Source organism: Xenopus tropicalis, chromosome 5 (genome assembly GCF_000004195.4).
Source record: "Xenopus tropicalis strain Nigerian chromosome 5, UCB_Xtro_10.0, whole genome shotgun sequence".
NCBI classification, from domain to species: Eukaryota; Metazoa; Chordata; class Amphibia; order Anura; family Pipidae; genus Xenopus; species Xenopus tropicalis.
In genome coordinates, this window is record NC_030681.2 from 38,069,614 (window position 1) to 38,087,119 (window position 17,506).

The 17,506-nt window shown below is 40.4% G+C and overlaps 1 protein-coding gene, 1 long non-coding RNA gene and 1 pseudogene across 4 annotated transcripts in view; 1 reads left to right on the top strand and 2 right to left on the bottom strand.

The window, feature by feature from the left end:
- Positions 1-10,271, bottom strand: part of LOC116410846 — a 51,614-nt pseudogene extending 41,343 nt beyond the window's left edge. The window contains exons 1-2 of the transcript XR_004222673.1: positions 10,108-10,271; positions 176-280 (exon numbers count right to left, since the gene is read on the bottom strand). The product of XR_004222673.1 is annotated as a sorting nexin-5-like (transcript). The remainder of the gene's footprint in view (positions 1-175; positions 281-10,107) is intronic.
- Positions 10,272-10,317: 46 nt separating this feature from the next.
- Positions 10,318-14,699, top strand: LOC101731856. 2 transcript variants are annotated; one of them, XR_001169254.3, is made up of 3 exons: positions 10,318-10,405; positions 12,858-12,990; positions 13,806-14,699. It is a non-coding gene; the product is annotated as an uncharacterized LOC101731856 (long non-coding RNA). The 2 variants fall into 2 exon arrangements; XR_004222676.1 differs by lacking the exon at positions 10,318-10,405 and adding an exon at positions 11,756-11,883.
- A 2,093-nt stretch (positions 14,700-16,792) lies between these two features.
- LOC105945182 (transcription factor Ovo-like 2) overlaps positions 16,793-17,506 on the bottom strand; it is a 122,908-nt gene continuing 122,194 nt past the window's right edge. The window contains 1 exon segment of the mRNA XM_031902038.1: positions 16,793-17,392. Within this exon segment, the coding sequence (XP_031757898.1) occupies positions 17,076-17,392 (317 nt within the window). The 3' untranslated portion in view covers positions 16,793-17,075.

Below are 17,506 nucleotides of genomic sequence, written 5' to 3' on the forward strand. Positions count from 1 at the left end.
CACGGATACACTTGGTCAGCAGTGGGTAACAGGTCATTAATTGGCTCATTCCTTTATCTTAAAGCTGCTCTCTCAACAACAGTGCCCTGTGCAATGTGCCCTTCAGAAACAACCGCTTTCATTCCAATGTAATGCTCAGTGCACTTCAAGGCTGCTGCTCATTTGGAATACTTACAATCAATCCTGCATAGTCTTCAGTCTCAATGAGAGAGTCGTGTAGCCAGATAAAATCTTCATGTAAGCGTGTTACAGAAAAATCAGGGCTCTTGGGCAGTTTGGTCTGGAGGAAAAATAAATACAGCTTTCCTTTAAATTTTTAATTACACACACACATAAATGTTGCTATTGCACAAATTAAACACAAATTTGATGGGGGCATATAGGTGAGCAGAAAATAAGAAAACCTTCTCTACAACTAATCCCAGAGCTCTACAGGGTAATTTTAGGGGGTACTGCCTGAAAATATCCCTCCATTATAAAACATTGTAATCAACAACTACATTTGTGAGCATTAATGTGTTTCTACTGACGTGCTTGAAGCGATTACAATACTTTACTAAAGAAGGGTATTATCGGGCATTCAAAAATATCATTCCTTGCCAATGCCCTAATTAATAAGGCAGTCTAAATTGTCCCGTCACCTTTGATTCACTTGAATGGAAGCGCACACAAGGGGAAATATCAGGTGTCAATGGCTGGTAGTAGATGCCTGGAGCTGCAATTCAACCAAAGCAGAATTGTGCCAGGCATGGTACCCCTACATTACCCAGGTCACTTCCATTTAACTTAGACAAATTATCAGTCCTTTCTAGAAAACATTAAGTTTGTATTCAGGAACACATATAGCTTAGCAGGACTTCTCCAGAGACTTTCTAAATATACCTACCTCCCAACATCTGAATTCTCAAATAAGGGACAAAATGGACCAAGCCCTGTTTGGCCAAAACCACAGTTACTAGCCAAGCTTCTGATCCAACCAAACCCCATCCATGTTCCCAAGAAATCCAGAACTAGATTGGCCTCATGTGGTCAAAATGTAAAACGGTTTGGTGTTACTTGTCCTTTAAGTCACCTAAAAAATCTCTCAGTCATAATTTTAAATGTGCTTTGGCAGCAAATACTGACAAGTTTCCTATAGCTAGGGCAAAACAAATGTAAGATCATACACATGGGTGAAATCCTTTTAGTCTCATCCAAGGTTCACAGGATGTAATTTAGCACTACCGGCCTAAACAAAATAACAATGCAAAAGTGCTGAATCTGTGAGAAGTAGAGATAAGCTCCACAGCCTGGTATCCTACTAGATCAGTGCTGTCCAACTTCTGTTGTACCGAGGGCCGGAATTTTTCCGACCTACGTGGTGGAGGGCCGATAATGGAAGCCAGTTTTGGCCACTCCCCTTTTTGAAACCGCACCCACTTGAAACCACACCCATGTTATCACATGACCATACCCATATTAATGGTTATAGTACAGCAAAAACCTGCCATACTCTGCCTTCCCTACCCTGCCTGTGTGTGCCATACTCTGCCTTCCCTACCCTGCCTGTGTGTGCCATACTCTGCCTTCCCTACCCTGCCTGTGTGTGCCATACTCTGCCTTCCCTACCCTGCCTGTGTGCGCCATACTCTGCCTTCCCTACCCTGCCATACTTTCACTGTGTGCCATTCTTGGCTGGTTTGTGCCATACTCTGCCTGTGTGTGCCATACTCTGCTTGCCCTATGATGCCTGTGTGTATGGCACACACAGGCAGCCTACAGTGACACAATGCTGGCAATGCTCCTACAGTCTGCACAATAACTATATATTAAAAAAACTTTTTAACTGAAGTACCACCTCAGTATATGTTCTTTTTGTAGTGTGCAGGGATTATTTGTGGGTTTCTACTGCTCCTGAGGTGTGAACAGGTGAACAATGGGGGTGATTACAGCCTGAGCCTGAGGTGTGAACACTGCAGGGGGTGAACAATGCAGAGATTAAAAGGTGTGAACAACACAGGGAATTACATATTTAAACAATACAGCCTGATTGCAGCCTGAATCTGAGGTGAGAACCATGCAGGGGGGGCAGTTAATCACAGTACTAATACCATTTAAAGCTTACACAAGAGTAAGCCATCAAAGCAGCCAGACAGGTGGGGGGCCACACAGAGGGGGGTCAGTTGGACGGCACTGTACTAGAAAACATGCAGGAAACAGACTTCTACTCACTGATTTATTTACAAGCACGGTTTACCATGACTAAAAACACATGACAATATCATGCAATTTCTACTTACCAGGAATCTATGCATTTGTATTAATTTTATTTTTTATCATGTACATAGCTACAGAGGGTTGAAAAAAGACCAGAGACCATCAAGATCAACCCTTCCAAGTAAACCCAGCACACACAACCTATACTTACCAATCTATACACTCACATACATAAACTATATATACAACCATTAATACTAACTGTAGATATTAGAATCACAATAGCCTTGGATATTATGCTTGTTCAAGAACTCATCCAGGCCCCTCTTAAAGGCATTAACAGAAGCTGCCATTACCACATCACTAGGAAGGGCATTCCCCAACCTCACTGCCCTCACTGTGAAAAACCACCTACGCTGCTTCAAATGGAAGCTCCATTCCTCTAATCTAAAGGGGGACCTCTGGTGTATTGATTGTTTTTATAGGAAAAAAGAACAACCCTTATCTGCCTGTAATGCCCTCTAATGTATTTGTAAAGAGTAATCGTGTCATTTAATCATGTCATGTAATCATAACATTTTACTTGGACCTATGACATCTGGTATCTGCAAACATGTTTTTTGCTTGGCCTAATCAAAGTCCTGTCTGTATTTATAACTCTGGTCAAAAATCCTCATGTAGGAAGTTTTTTTTCTATTTTTAAATCATAATTGATGTAGCTAGATTTTCATTTGTGATTTTACTGGCTGTATACCTAATAGACAAGAATATACTGTATCCACATGTTTATGAAACTGATCCAGCTAAGCACAATAGCATGTGATCATCCCAAAGGAACAAAGGCACCTTGGGTGCTAAGCAAATGTGTACACAAGTAACATCAGTGATTAGGGACTGTCACTCTACGCAGTAAGCGATTTATGCACACAGGTGAGTGTTGTGTAAAACCAATCTGAAGAACTGCCAACTACTAGAGATTCCCAGCTCAGCCACACCACTGCTCCATTCTATTTTCCTACCATACTGCCTACATTGCTCTCATTCTTAGCGAACTTTTATGGGGACCCTTTGCCTCTCTCTTCTTTCTGGCTAAAATTTGGTGCAACACACAACCTGTGTAGCTTTCCATAATCAGGAACCCCTTTCAGTGGCCACAACATTCTTGCAGCTAGTTGAAATGCAATAGCATACCAAGAGAATGGGAAAGTGATTTAGTGTATACTAAAACACAACTCTTCTGCACAGAAAAAAGCAAATAATAGAAAGAAATTGGCTATCCATTTAACCTATCTAGCAGTGTCTTCATTACTGCTTGGCTAAGCAAAATAATTCTCCAGTGACAACTGTATTAACGGAATAATCAATGTCCGACCATCTAAGGTGCTGCTTAACTTGATAACCATTCCAGCAGCTACACACTGGCAAGGAACATTTTTTTATGAGCTCCTCCTAAGCAGAGGCATAAAGTTATACAATGAATGAAATCTAAATCTGTATTGTACGTCTCATGCAATTAACTGTTGAATGGGGTATACATTTCTCTTTGTGTTCTAGTGTTTAGTGTGCCCTGGGAATTGTTCCAATTTGTTTCTGTTATCCGACAATCACTAGAATGCACTGTATTACCCAGAAGCCTTAGGGCTCTGGCACACGGGGAGATTAGTCGCCCGCGACAAAACTCCCTGTTCGCGGGCGACTAATCTCCCCGAGTTGCCTTCACCTGCCATCCCAATGTAAGTCGCCGGTGGGATGGCACACGCGGTGGCGCGATTTTGCGCAAATCGACGAAAAAGCCTTGCGAGTCTTTTTCGCCGATTTCCCGAAATCGCGCCGCCGCGTGTGCCATCCCACCGGCGACTTACATTGTCGCCAGTGGGATGGCAGGTGAAGGCAACTTGGGGAGATTAGTCGCAGGCGACTAATCTCCCCGTGTGCAAGAGCCCTTAAAGGAGAAGTAAAGGTAAACACTAAGTAACCTTTATCAGAAAGTTCTATGTAAATACAGCCATAAACACTGTATCAATAAAAATGTGTGATCTGAGCTACCAAGGGATAGAGCTGCAGCAGGAAGATAAAAAGAGACCAAGCTAAAATGGCAGCTGCTATCTTAAACAAACGGAGGGAGCTTCTAGGGCTGTTTGCTTAGGTATGGTAATGCTTTCTGTAGAATAAATATAGCGTTCTAGCTTGCACTATTGTGGCTAATCTATTGGCAGTAAAATGCCAAAATGTCTTTCCTTCTTTAAGCAGGCCATATACATTCAGATTTTAGTATTTTTCTGACAAATGTTCAGATATTGATTATATGTTTCAATGCAGAAAACTAACATTCAGATCAAAATTGTAGAATAAAGTACTAAAAATAATACTAGAGGATGTTCTGAACATAAAATAATTGCCAGACAATAATTTTACAAAAAAGAGACCTCCGGAGGTCACCCAAGGATATTGTCAGATACACAATACATGCAAAGAATTTAGATTGTCAAACAGCACAGCACTATTCCGCTTTACATTCATTGTGTACTTCCCTATTATTTATGTTTGAAATCATTATAATATGTATACAAAGTCAGGTGGCTCTGTACTCAAAATCTGTATCAAAAACTCTGTACCAAAATAAACAAAAGCCTTGGTGTATGTGTGTGTGTGTGTATATATACATTTATATTTAAAAAATATGTTGTTTTCTTTCACTGAACCAAAATTTGTATATCCTTGGAAAGCATTATTTGGATATGACCTGTGTGTGTGATTACTCCTTACCTTGGGGTTATTTTATCAAGGAGAATCCCCTCATCAGCAACTATGTGCAAAAGCGAGATAATGTTTCAGTTTGAGCACCCTGCCCCTCTACTGCAACAACAGGAAGGGCATCAAGGAAAAGTTGTTAAAATAAAAACAAGTGAACAGTTATCTGCTGGATACTACCACCTGAACTGGAACACACCTCCTATGCCACGTTGTAATTGTTGTTCCAGACATACCCACGATGACTAATGTGCCAGACGGGGAGACCCTGGAGTCGATATTTTTCACATGATTTTGGCATGGCCCTATAGCCACAACTTCTGGACCCAAGTTGTTGACTTGACAGACAACCTAAAGTTACTTAAAGTGATTACCCTTGCCACTTGCTCTTTTGGGGTTCTAGAGGACATGATACAGGTATGGGACCTGTTATCCAGAATGCTCAGGACCTGGGGTTTTCCGGATAAAGGATCTTTCCATAATTTGGATCTCCATACCTTAAATTTACTAAAAAGTAATTTAAACATGAAATAAACCAAATAAGATTGTTTTGCCTCCAATAAGGATTAATTGTATCTTAGTTGGGATCAAGTACAAGGTAATGTTTTATTATTAAAAAGGAAATCATTTTTAAAAATTAAAATTATCTGCTTATAATGGAGTCTATGGGAGATGGCCTTTCCATATTTTGGAACTTTCTGGATAATGGGTTTCCAGATAACGGATGCCATACCTGTACCATCAATACATGTAAGGCTGTGCTATTGAATGCTCTTTGCTACTGGTCTAATATCCCATAGCAACCGATCAGCAGGTAGCACTTATTTATCACCTGTATAAAAGCAAACATCTTATTGACTGCTGTGGGCTACTGCACCTGAGCAAACTTTGTGCCTTTTATTACATATAACTTGAACCTTTTAATACATAGACCCTATCTGTACTACTCCTGCCAGAGCATTACAGCATCTGTACACCAATTCAAAAGTCAGAACAAAGAATAGCAGGTAAATTAGCCCGCACCTCTGGTGGTGGAAGCAAATTTAGGATGATAGGTGCCTTAAGTGAATCTGAAATGCTGCCAGTTTACTTGTGTAATCCTGCAAAAAACATGAAGAGGCATTTTGCACAATTATTTATTAATATTTTACCAGTGGTGATTCAGATTCCCTTCAGTACATAGGTATTTTCAGACGTTATTTCGCCCTGAGCCAGAAGCAACTTACAGTGGACAACAAAGTGTCCTGTGTGTTCTCAGCTAATTCCTTGTAAAACACATTTTTGATCATCAGAAATTATCGTATCTAATCCGAATTTTACCCATTTCGGGATTCGAACTCGTACTTTGATGAATCTGCCCCATGGTATTTTAGTGTCATGTGCATTGTACAGGTATTGGACCTGTTATCATGAAACCCAGTGTGCAGAAAGTTCTGAATTATTGGAAGGCCATTTCCCATAGACTTCATTACTTCAACCAAATAATTCTAATTTTAGAAAATTATTTCCCTTTTCACTGTAATAATAAAACAGCACCTTGTACTTGAGGCCAACTAATATATATATATGAAATAAGACAAAACAGTCCTATTTTAATGTTTTAAAAGGAGAAGGAAAGTAATTTTGGCATTTTAATGCCAATAGATTCGCCACCTTAGTGCCACCTAGAACACTATATTTATTTAGCAGAAAGCTTTACCATGTCGAAGAGCCCTAGAAAAACCCTCTGTTTGTTAAAGATTGCAGCTGCCATTTTAGTGTGGTCTTGGTAGCTTCCTGCTGCAGCTCTAGCCATTAGTAGCTCAGATCACATATTCCTAAGGGAGGGGGGAGTGCATTCTTATGAATACGTATGAGAGGGGGAGCAGGAGAAGGGAGAAAGGAAAGAACTGATTGATACCAAATAAATTTTTTACAAAAAAGGAGACAAGAAATACTCAGTGCAGCTTTTCTGTGAGTGCTTATGGCTGCATTTACATAGACCTTTCTGATAACGCTTACTTAGTTTTTAGCTTTCCATCTTCTTTAATGACTTTTTACTAGACTTAAGGTGGCCATACACGCACCGATATTATCGTACGAAACCTCGTTTCGTACGATAATCGGTGCGTGTATGGCATGTCGGCGAGTCGACCGATATCGCAGGAAGCTGCCGATATCGGACGACTCGCCGATCGGACAAGTTTGAAAATTTTGATCGGGCGCCATAGAAGGCGCCTGACCAAAATTCTCCCTTCAGAGCTGAATCGGCAGAAGGAGGTAGAAATCCTATTGTTTCTACCTCCTTACCTGCCGATTCAGCCCTGAATGGTGTGTGGCGGATCTTACGATGTTTCGCGCGACCGATGGTCGTACGAAACATCGTCAGATCGCCACGTGTATGGCCACCTTTAAGTATGGAAATCAAAATTACTGAGAATCCCCTTATCTGAAAGACCCCAGGTAACAGGTCCCATTATTACAAGCTAAACTCATTAATTAGCCTTCGTTAGGCCATACGAATATTGTGAAATATCAACCTGTCTTTTAGTGGCATAACTACCAAAGAAGCATACCCTGCAGGCACAGGGGATTGGTGCTGCAGTGGGGGCGGTTGTGGGTGACCTGCAATATTGTGCAGGGAAAGACCAGTGAGGGGGGAACCCAGGGGTCTTGTGTGCAAGGAGAGCGTCCTTTTTTTTATATACTGTCTTTTCTAGGCCAAAACAAACTAGGCCAAGTGTTTAGCATAACATTGCCATCCTATGAACCCTAAAAATGGTGTTTCCATTATAGCACATTCATCATATGTATCAAACATATTCAACATTGCTTATAGAGATTATACATCGTTCATGCCCCAGTGGAGGCCCACACAGCACCAGTGGAGGCGGACACCAGTAGGGGGAACCTTGAGATTGGCAAAGTGGGGCCTGAAAGTTCCAGCTCCGGTGAGATCTGGACGACCCATTCTGATGCTGAAATCATACAAACGAAATTCGCACACTGATTCTGACCAATATCCATGTTCTATGCATATTGGTTGGTTCATGGATTGGGCAGGTAGGTGCCGCAACCTGTCTTCGCATCCTGCTGTTCTAATGTGAATGAAAAATTTGCAGTTTCATCAAATGCAGCATGAAAAACCTATGTGTCACTGTTATAAAGGATAAATATGTTCAGCAACACTGTTTACACCACAACAAAAAAAATATCGGCACATTACTAAGTAAATGGTGGATCAGGATGGTACAGGAGATGTTCACAAGAATAAATAGTGCAAACAGAACACTCAAAAGTTTGTCATAACGCCTTTGGCACTGACTACTGAATTTCAGCAAGTTATTTTAATGATTTGATAAATCTGCCCAATTGGAATTTTGCAAAAGAGAAAAGAAAAAACTGCAGGGGTATAACTAGAAGTTACAGGTCCCCACAGTATTGGTACTGTAAGTTGACATTTTCTACCAAGATATATTGAAAATGCTCATTAATTAGAGCCCTACTGGGCCACCTACCCTCCTGGCAGGCTGTGCTTCCTTTATAGTTACAACCCTGTGGTGCTGGGATTCAGCTTATCTTCAGCTAACTCTTGCATATGGTGCATCCCTTGGATCTTGTGTAATTCTTAAAAGGCTCCATATGCCGATAGAACCCACACTATATTCATATGATATATACACATGGTTTGTGCTGGAATGAAAGTCACAGTAGGCAACCATTATAGGATATGAGTAATTTCATGCTGAGTGTCTCCATATACTGGTCAGGCTGCACTCCCCTATTTAGTGGAATAATACTAAATCATGAACCTTAGGCCATGAATCATCCTGCAGGGACAATATGGATAATTCTGGGTGTAAAAATTATAACACAGTGGTGAAACAAACATAATGCCCCCCCCCCTCCCCTCCCATGAGATTAATTTATTCAGTCGGCCAGATGAACAGATTCATCCCAAAAGAAGCTGATGACTTACTATTGGATGAATGCATTTTTTGTTATTATTGTAATCTGATGGTTTTGCAAGGATATCAGACAAAAGTGCATCTCAGAGGGCTCTGAAGACTCAACGATGTTCCATTATAAAGTATGTGAGACATAAGAAAAAAATTATTTCCATAAACAACTTTATGGTAGAGGGCTTTAGTCATTTAGAGTTCAGACCCCAACATCTGGTTGGATCCCCATAGCTAATAAAATCCAATCCATTAACAGAGATGTTCAGCAAAGTGACCCCATACAGCTGCCGCCCTAGTCACTGGCACAAGCTCCAAAATGGAAAATACAGCGATTAAGCCAGTTTTAAGGTTTGTGTCTGCATGTATTACATGGGGCAAACTGGTGGGGTATTTCTGGGAAATTAACTGGACAGAACCACATATTAAAAAAGAAATCCTGGTTAGCCATATTGTCCTTTACTCTTTAAATTAAGACAAATACACAGACAAACAAATGTATGTGTTTATTCATGCAGTACTGTATAGTTTAACCCACAGACATGAGCCGTACAGCAGCCCCACCCCGGGATACCTATGGGTATGAGGTTGCTTGCAGCTTCACTTCTAACAAGTCATATGACAGCAACTCAACTACTGTGCAGCTTCCAGTTAAGGGTTGGTTTCCCTTTAATATGAGCCCCCCCTCAACTCACCCTCCTAAATACACATTTCCTTATATTTAGAATTGGCACGTACCCCTCAATGACATGTTTTTCCTGTCATGAAATCTTTAGATAATGATACTTAAACGGACATATATTTCAAGAACATATTTTGCACACAACAAACAGTTTCTTCAATTACTACAGTTTCAACTGGGGAAAGTGCTGATGCTAGCAACTCTGCAGAAAGGAACTTCTCCTCTTCCCAAACAGTAACTTGTATTCATTTACCGTACAGCATAATAATGAGCTAGAGGTTAAATAATTAACCAAATACACAGACTGTAAGTCGGACAGCCATTACTGTTCAGTTAGCTATAAGAGACAAACTATAACACAATGCCAGTAGCAATGTAAATCAGCTGCCATCCCCTAACACAGGGGAGAATATTGCGCCAAACACAGTGCGCTTGCGGAATGAGGAAGTGTCCCAGCAGACTGTGCGCAAAGGCAGCGAGTCAGCTAATGACAACACAAGGGGCCGGGGCCGGCCGTGCTTCTCGCAGCGCTGCTCTCACCTTACTGCTGCCGCTCTCCTCAATCCCTGGGGCAGCCATGCTGCTGGGGCTCAGCTAGGAGCTGCACTTCTGGAACGGTACTTGCAAACTTGGACGCTTCCTGACACGCAACGCAAAGGGATCACCGGCTCCCTATCCCAAACTCCGCCCATGCTTTACAGTGGGACAGCCCAAAGCGCTACAAGCCCAGCCCCCTAAACTCTTCCGCCCTTGCCTCTGCCACGCCCAGTGTGCAACTTTTGATAAGACCAAAATGATCGTGTCAGAGAGGCTCCGCCCATTCCTCTTGGAGATTATGGTGTGTCAAGTTTCTATAGGGGACTCGAAGAAACGAGTGAAGAAATGAAAGTGCTTTAGCGATAGCAACTGAGCCCTTATACTGTTTCCAGCTATCAGACTCGTACAGTATATTATATAGGAGCAATATTAGCATGCTTGGGGTTTATATAATAGTAAAAAATTGTGTCCACCAAGCACTTTCTGTGTTCCACCATATTTGCATGGAGCCCAGGTTACATGGAACATATAAGCACTAATCTCAGGGTTGATAGCAGGGGGCCTGTACTTAGCCAGCAGCAAAGGGGCGCCAGGAGGGATAGCTAATGCCTAATTATAGCTTGGTTTCCAAAGGTGCCTAGCAAGACTAGGGGGAATGAGAGTATGGGGGGAAATGAGCCCACCCAGTGTTGGACTGGGATGCCAGGGCCCCACCAGAATGTCCCATAGACCCACTCTCCAAAATTCTCTCATCTCTTGCTGCAACTTAGTTGCCTGTACATTTTTAATAACTTGTTCTTTGCTCCCAAGCCATCTCTTAATCGCCCCATCCCACCTCCTTATGTTCTGTTTTTACTTTCAGATCACATTGCTGAATTTGTCAGATAAAGTGACGGTGTATGTCTATGTGGGGATAATTATCTTCTTAGGTCACAGGGTAAGATTTGTAGCCTAGGGGGATAAATGAGCTAAGGAACTGGAAGCATGTTTATCAAGAGGTAAAACAGAGACATACATTTTAATAAGGTTAAAATTGTTTCAGAGAAAGAACACTGTCATAGCAGCCAACCCATTAAGGTTAATTCCTTATAAAGAATGTTTTTAAACGTGTTTCCATTATAGGACAATTGGTGGTTGCCACTAGAGAAACTTGCCGGTGACACCAAGTTTCTATAATTTCCCAGTGACACGTGACATTTATATGGGAGGTACAACCACCCTTCTGTGACTTGAGAACTGTGGACACTTATATTACTTACATGGCTGGCTTCTGGCAACTGCTTCATACAAGTCTGAAGAAAAATCTGCAGGGTTTGGTGCCTTTAGTCTCCTAAGCCTCAAATTGAAATGTAGTAATAAAGCTGTAGCAACAGTAGTCCTATCAACGTGCTTTCTCCTTAGGGCCACCACCAGAAATTCACTTTGCTCCATGGGACCCTATAGATGTTACATATCCAGGGACTCTGTGACTTCCTGAGCAACAGTGAGAGACACAGTACACCAGGTGGTAATGGGAGAAATATTGTACATTCAATGAAAACTACCATCTATTCTAAAAACATTGCTGCTCTCCCCTGCTCTTTCTGGAGATGGCAGCATTAGCTACAATGTTCATCCTTAAGACACCCCCCCCCCCCCCCCCCCCATCGCCAACTAACTACCCCCTTCTAGGGGAATAAAAACTGTTGTATCCAGAGAGAATGGGGGAGGCACATTAAAAGCCAAGTAATCTTCTCCCTTGGATTGTAAGTGGTGTTGTCCAGGTTCAGCAATTTATAGGTAAGGGTGCATACCGCAAGAGAAATCCATTGTGCTGTCCTTGGGGAGCAGCAGGGATCATTCATGCACATCATGCTCCTCCAACTGGTGCCTTACCATTGTACTTAATGAATTTATAAATGAATTTATAAATGAATTTGTTAATGCATTTAAACATTATTATTGAGTCTGATTCAATAAGTTGAGGTTTCTGAAAGTCCCACAGTTGAATAGTTTTGACAGCTTTCTTGGGCCAGGGAAATGGTTCGTCAGAATCAGAACACATCTATTTATTATACATTGTTTCCTGTCTTTGATAGGAGATGTTAAAGGGGAGAGTTTGGGTCTGACATGGATATCTGTATACTTAACAAACATTTTTAACCATCATAAAGGGGGTTTTATAAATCAGTTGACTAAATTTATGTTAAGATGCAATGCATACTACCCTGTGGCCTCTTGAATGCTTACATGTCTTTGTGACCCTAATAAATATATATATATACCCTAAGCCACTGTTCCCTAACTGTGAGGTGTGACCCCCCCCTCCCACCTTGGGGTAAGCCATGGATCGTGAGGGATGTAACATTTACTTATTGGGGAGGGTGCAATGTAGGCCATTCTGCAGCAGTCATTTGTGGGCATGTCCACCACTGTTATGATGTCTTTGCATGTTCTCTTACGTGCCACCTCCCATCAGCCTCAGATTAGGCCCTCTTTCCTGTAGGACTATAAATTTTGCCATTAGTTTCATGCCTGTAGAAGACTTCTACTTATGCTAATTGGTGATTGGTTGCTATTAATGCAGCCTTCTCCACTATTTGTCAAGTTTTGGTTACTAAGATTTTGGTTGTTTTCATGTTTGTATACATACGGCTTAACATTTATTTAACACAGTTGAGAAGGTGTTTTCTGTTTTTTATTAGTGATCAGGCTTTTTTTTCATTTAACTGCATGCCTTCTGTTCAGATTTACTATTGTGTGTCATTTTGCAGGCAAAAGCTGTGTGTAATAGACTGGAAGACTTCAGAGAAACCAAAGCCATATATACGAGACACGTTTGATAATCCACTGCAAATTGCAGCTTATATTGGAGCAATAAATCATGACAATAATTATAATTTTCAGGTAAGTATACACAGAAGCTATCTCATTTCTGGAGGTCTCTTTCTGCTTCACCATTCTGGATAGGAGGGATGGCTTAGGCTTAATATCTCATATGCATATTTCTATGATTGGGGGCTGAAAACATTGATGGGCGACCTAGCCTATAAATATACAGTTTTATAAAATGAATAATGTATCAGTGCATTTTCAGAACTATAAATTGGTGACTATTATATTCTCATATGTTTGTAATGTTATTGTGAGTTAAGGGGGAGCCTAATGAGAAATAATCCACACAGTCAGTTTTCTTCCTTCTGAAATGTTAAAGAAGCAGGTCTGTATTATGTGCTAGAACCCAAGACATGTCCCCTGTTAATTGCTTGGTACAGACATTGCAACAATAAATTATAACCAGTACTTAAGAGTAAGCCACCTGAAACCTGTGGGAATACTGCCCCAGACCCTGAATAACAATTTAGTAATACAAAGTCTCACAGCTAAAATGTTTATTGGTGCACAAAACAATCCTAAATGTATACAGATCTCCAAATAATCAGCTATACCATAAGGATAGAGGTCCCTCAGTTCTCCATGGTCCCTTAGATTCTCTGATGAAGCATCCAATGATGCAAAACACATAAAGAAGATGGAGCTCATGTACTATGGAGCACTGAGGTTCTTCTGTCCTTTTGGTATGGTTGATGTTTTCTAATTGTCTAAATAAATGTTAAATGTATTGCAAAATTACAATAGACATTCTTTTTAATGTTTTGTATCCAGTCTTAAGAGAGAGCCTTGAGATATCCTAACCTACTTTATAAAATCTAATATTTCAGGTCAACTGTGGTCTCATAGTGGTGGCGTACAAAGATGGTTCCCCAGCCCATATGCATTTCATGGACACAGATCTTTGTTTGCACTTCTGGAATAAGTGGCTGCTAAGCTTAGAAGAATATAAAAAGAAGAAGGAGGAGGAGAAACAGCAATGACAACAGGACATGGCAGTGACATGTTTTGTTTAAGGTCCCGCATTTAAAGTCTACTGCCCCTGCATACACCTCGACCTGATGTGAATGAAATACAATATGCAGAAAGGGAGGAACATCTCATCTGTACTTTATAGGTGGCGCCTACAGACAGCGGATCCAACCACTTGCAATATGAGAGCCTGCAGTGGCAGACACAGGTTGCTAGAAATTCGGCTACCCTCTATGCACTTGTATGAAACATTTAGAGGATTTGTACAGGCATACTTATCAATGGGTGAATTCTCAGTTTAACCCTTTGACCAGTAAATAGAAAGCTGCTGGACAGTGGCGGTCTCTATTTTTACTGTTGGATAAATGTCCTTATTGTAAGTAATTCAGTGTATAAGTCACCATGTCACCTAGACGTAAAAAATAAAAGCTACATGGTAATCTATTTTGTATGCATTTTTATGAACTTTGATTTACTTAACCTTTATTTTTATGTATATTGCCTATAAGAACCCATTTCCCAATTGTCTAACTACGGCTGCAGATTTCACAGTTCCCTCTGATTGTGATTCGCTGTTCAAGAAAGTGAAGGCATATATTCGTGGCATATTGTTCTATAACTACATCAAGCTAGTGGCTGCAGAATGTGTTGGAACTTTATACATACATTTTAAAAATAATGATACCCTAATGTTTTCCTGTTAATTAATTCAGCGTAATAACTGTTGAACAGTAAAAGATATTTTACTAAAACCCCTTGCATCTGTTTTTGTCTTTATTTAGTTTTAAGGTGCCCATACAATGGTAAACACTGACTGCATATTGATATAGACATACAATGAGAAATGTTTGGATGAGCAGGGGGACTACTAGAACCGTTCCTGATACCCTAGTGGAGCAGTCCAACGCTGAGTGGGTGGACCAACATTTTCAACTTATGAGCTGCAGGGGTTGATGGGACAGAATATTGTTTGCATAGGGCAACTTTCTATACAGCAAAATCTTTTTTGACATAAGTGATATTCTGATTAGTATATTGTTAGAATATCACCAAACATTTGCATTTGTACCCTTTGTCATGATTTTTAGCAATGACTTGCCAGTTTTTGCTGTATTAGCTCAGTTTATAAGGCTGTAATTTAATGGACAAAAAATAAATAAAGAATTGAAAAAAAAAATTGTATTAGAGAATAAATATAAATCCTACTGCCACAAATGCATTTAGTCAGCCTAATAATGACTGTGGCCTTGCCAGTTTTAGGTTCGAGTAAGCCTTTATGCTACTATTCACTTTATTAACAGCAATTAGTCTAAATATGTTGTTACTATGAATAAGAGTAAAACAGCGTAAACCAGCCCAAGCGCAGGCATTAGAATATGTTGCTGATGTGTTCTAGTATTATTAATTTCCTATGAACACTGGGAGTATATTTATAATGTAGATAGCTGGATTGGGTATATAAAGGCCTTTTCCCTGCAGAGAAACCAGCCGGAAGTGGAACCGCAGGCTTCTGTTTGCAAGCTTTTTGGGAAAAGTCTCAGTAATATAAGTAGCACAAAAGGCAGTGTTTAAAGGTATATTCCTTTCTGTCTTTAGATGTGCATATTGGAATGGCTAATAGTTTTTCTTGTGTGCCCTCTTTAGGGCAGGGGTACGCGGGGAGATCCAGTATCTTAGTATTATCATTTCATTCTTACCTGCTGCCAAAGCCACGTTCAGGCTAATGTCATTTGTGATATTTTCTCTGTGACTGAATACACAATGCTACATAATGTATCTGCGTTTTTAGTTGGAGGCGAAAACCTCATGTGTGACATAGCATGAATGTTTGTTGCAGTAATTAATTCCCAGCTTAATACCATGCATATTAATGAGCTGTCAACCCACTGAATAAACAGGTGATTACTTGCGTCTGTCCCACCACTACATGCAGTAGCACAACTACAGACACAACAGACCCCACGGCCACAGAGGTCACCCGCAAATTTTTGTGTGTCGTGGGTGCCGCCCATGATTTCAGCCAGGTGCGGGGGTGTTTGGTTGGGGTCCCGAAAAAAAAAAACTGCGGGGGGCAGGGCCCCAAAACTTTCGCCACTTGCTAGATGTACAAGTAAACACAAAGGCGCTTTCTGATATTATTATTATTGCAAGATACATATTTCATTCCGCCAGTAGCATCTATAGGACATTCTTTTGTAAGTGTTCTTTTTAGAAGGAAGTTATAGATAAAATATAAAATGTTCCCATAAGAAATGGCAGGTGTGTAATATTTTGATATATATTCCATGAACAAAATTATGCATTAACCAGTGAGTCAGTTACACACAATATAAATATGTTATAAAAACATATATTCACCCATAAGCACATGAATGTAGGAATATTGGGATGTTATAATATGGATGGAGCAGACTTTATTGCCAGAAATGCCATATCATTATCTCCACTGAAATAAGCGGTGAGCACTATGTACCAGATGCACCACAAAATGCCTATTCCACCTGTATAAGGCCACACGCACTTCAGTGTTTGGTCTCCCGCTGCAAGTGGGAATCAATTTATATCCATAGGAATAAAAGGGGAAATTATTCTTGATCTGACTGAAATAATGTGGTGCTGCAGGTCCTTCTGTCTGTCTGATGGCATTACGACTGCCACAGGGATGCACTGCATTGCCACATAATGCTCTCACCTCCCACAAATAAGCAGATGTGTGTGAACTGGATTAAATGTATCAAGAGGATGGCAGGGAAAACACAGCAATCATTTTATCACAAAATTCAAACTGTAACCCATGTGAAATAAGAAATCTACTCAGTATTATTGAGAAAGGCACCTACTAGCATTATACTTCAATTTAAGGGCTAATATATTTATTTACACTGCTATACAATTGTACAGTTCATACCACATTCACGAGATAATCATATTCTAAAAATGTATACTTGAATACATTTTTTGGCCCAATCATTTGTCATAATGTAAAAAAAGATATCCAACCACGGTGAGTTCATTGTATAATTTAGAAATCTCCCCACTTTAAAAAAAAGCAATAAAATAGGCAATAAAAAATGGTTTCATAAAGTTAATAAACTCTGTAAACATCTGTCTAAGCACCGTTTGTCTTCTCACTCTGCCTCCACCTCTTCTTGTGCTGTGGACTTTATCTGAAGAACAGATGTGATTTTGGTTTGTAAAATGGCTGCCAGTTTTTTGGTGGTTTTCTTGAGGAAAGCGTTTCCTGGGTGGCTATCATAAACATGTAGGTACAAGTCCTCTTGGGAGGGTCCAGTGTAGCCACAATCCTCACAGACAAAGAGCTTATCCCTGCGTTGTTTGTAAGCGTAACCCTGCTGAACCCCGTGGATTTGCTTAAGGTGAGATTCCAGGGAACACCTCTGAGTAAATGCCTTGTTGCAGATCTCACATTTGTAAGGGCGGATGCCTAGAAAATAAAAAACACAAACAAAAAAAAAAAAACATCATTCCCTGGTGAACCTTCTAAACTGATAAAGCAGTTTCATATACCTCAGGGATCTTTTGTATTTATTCATGTAAA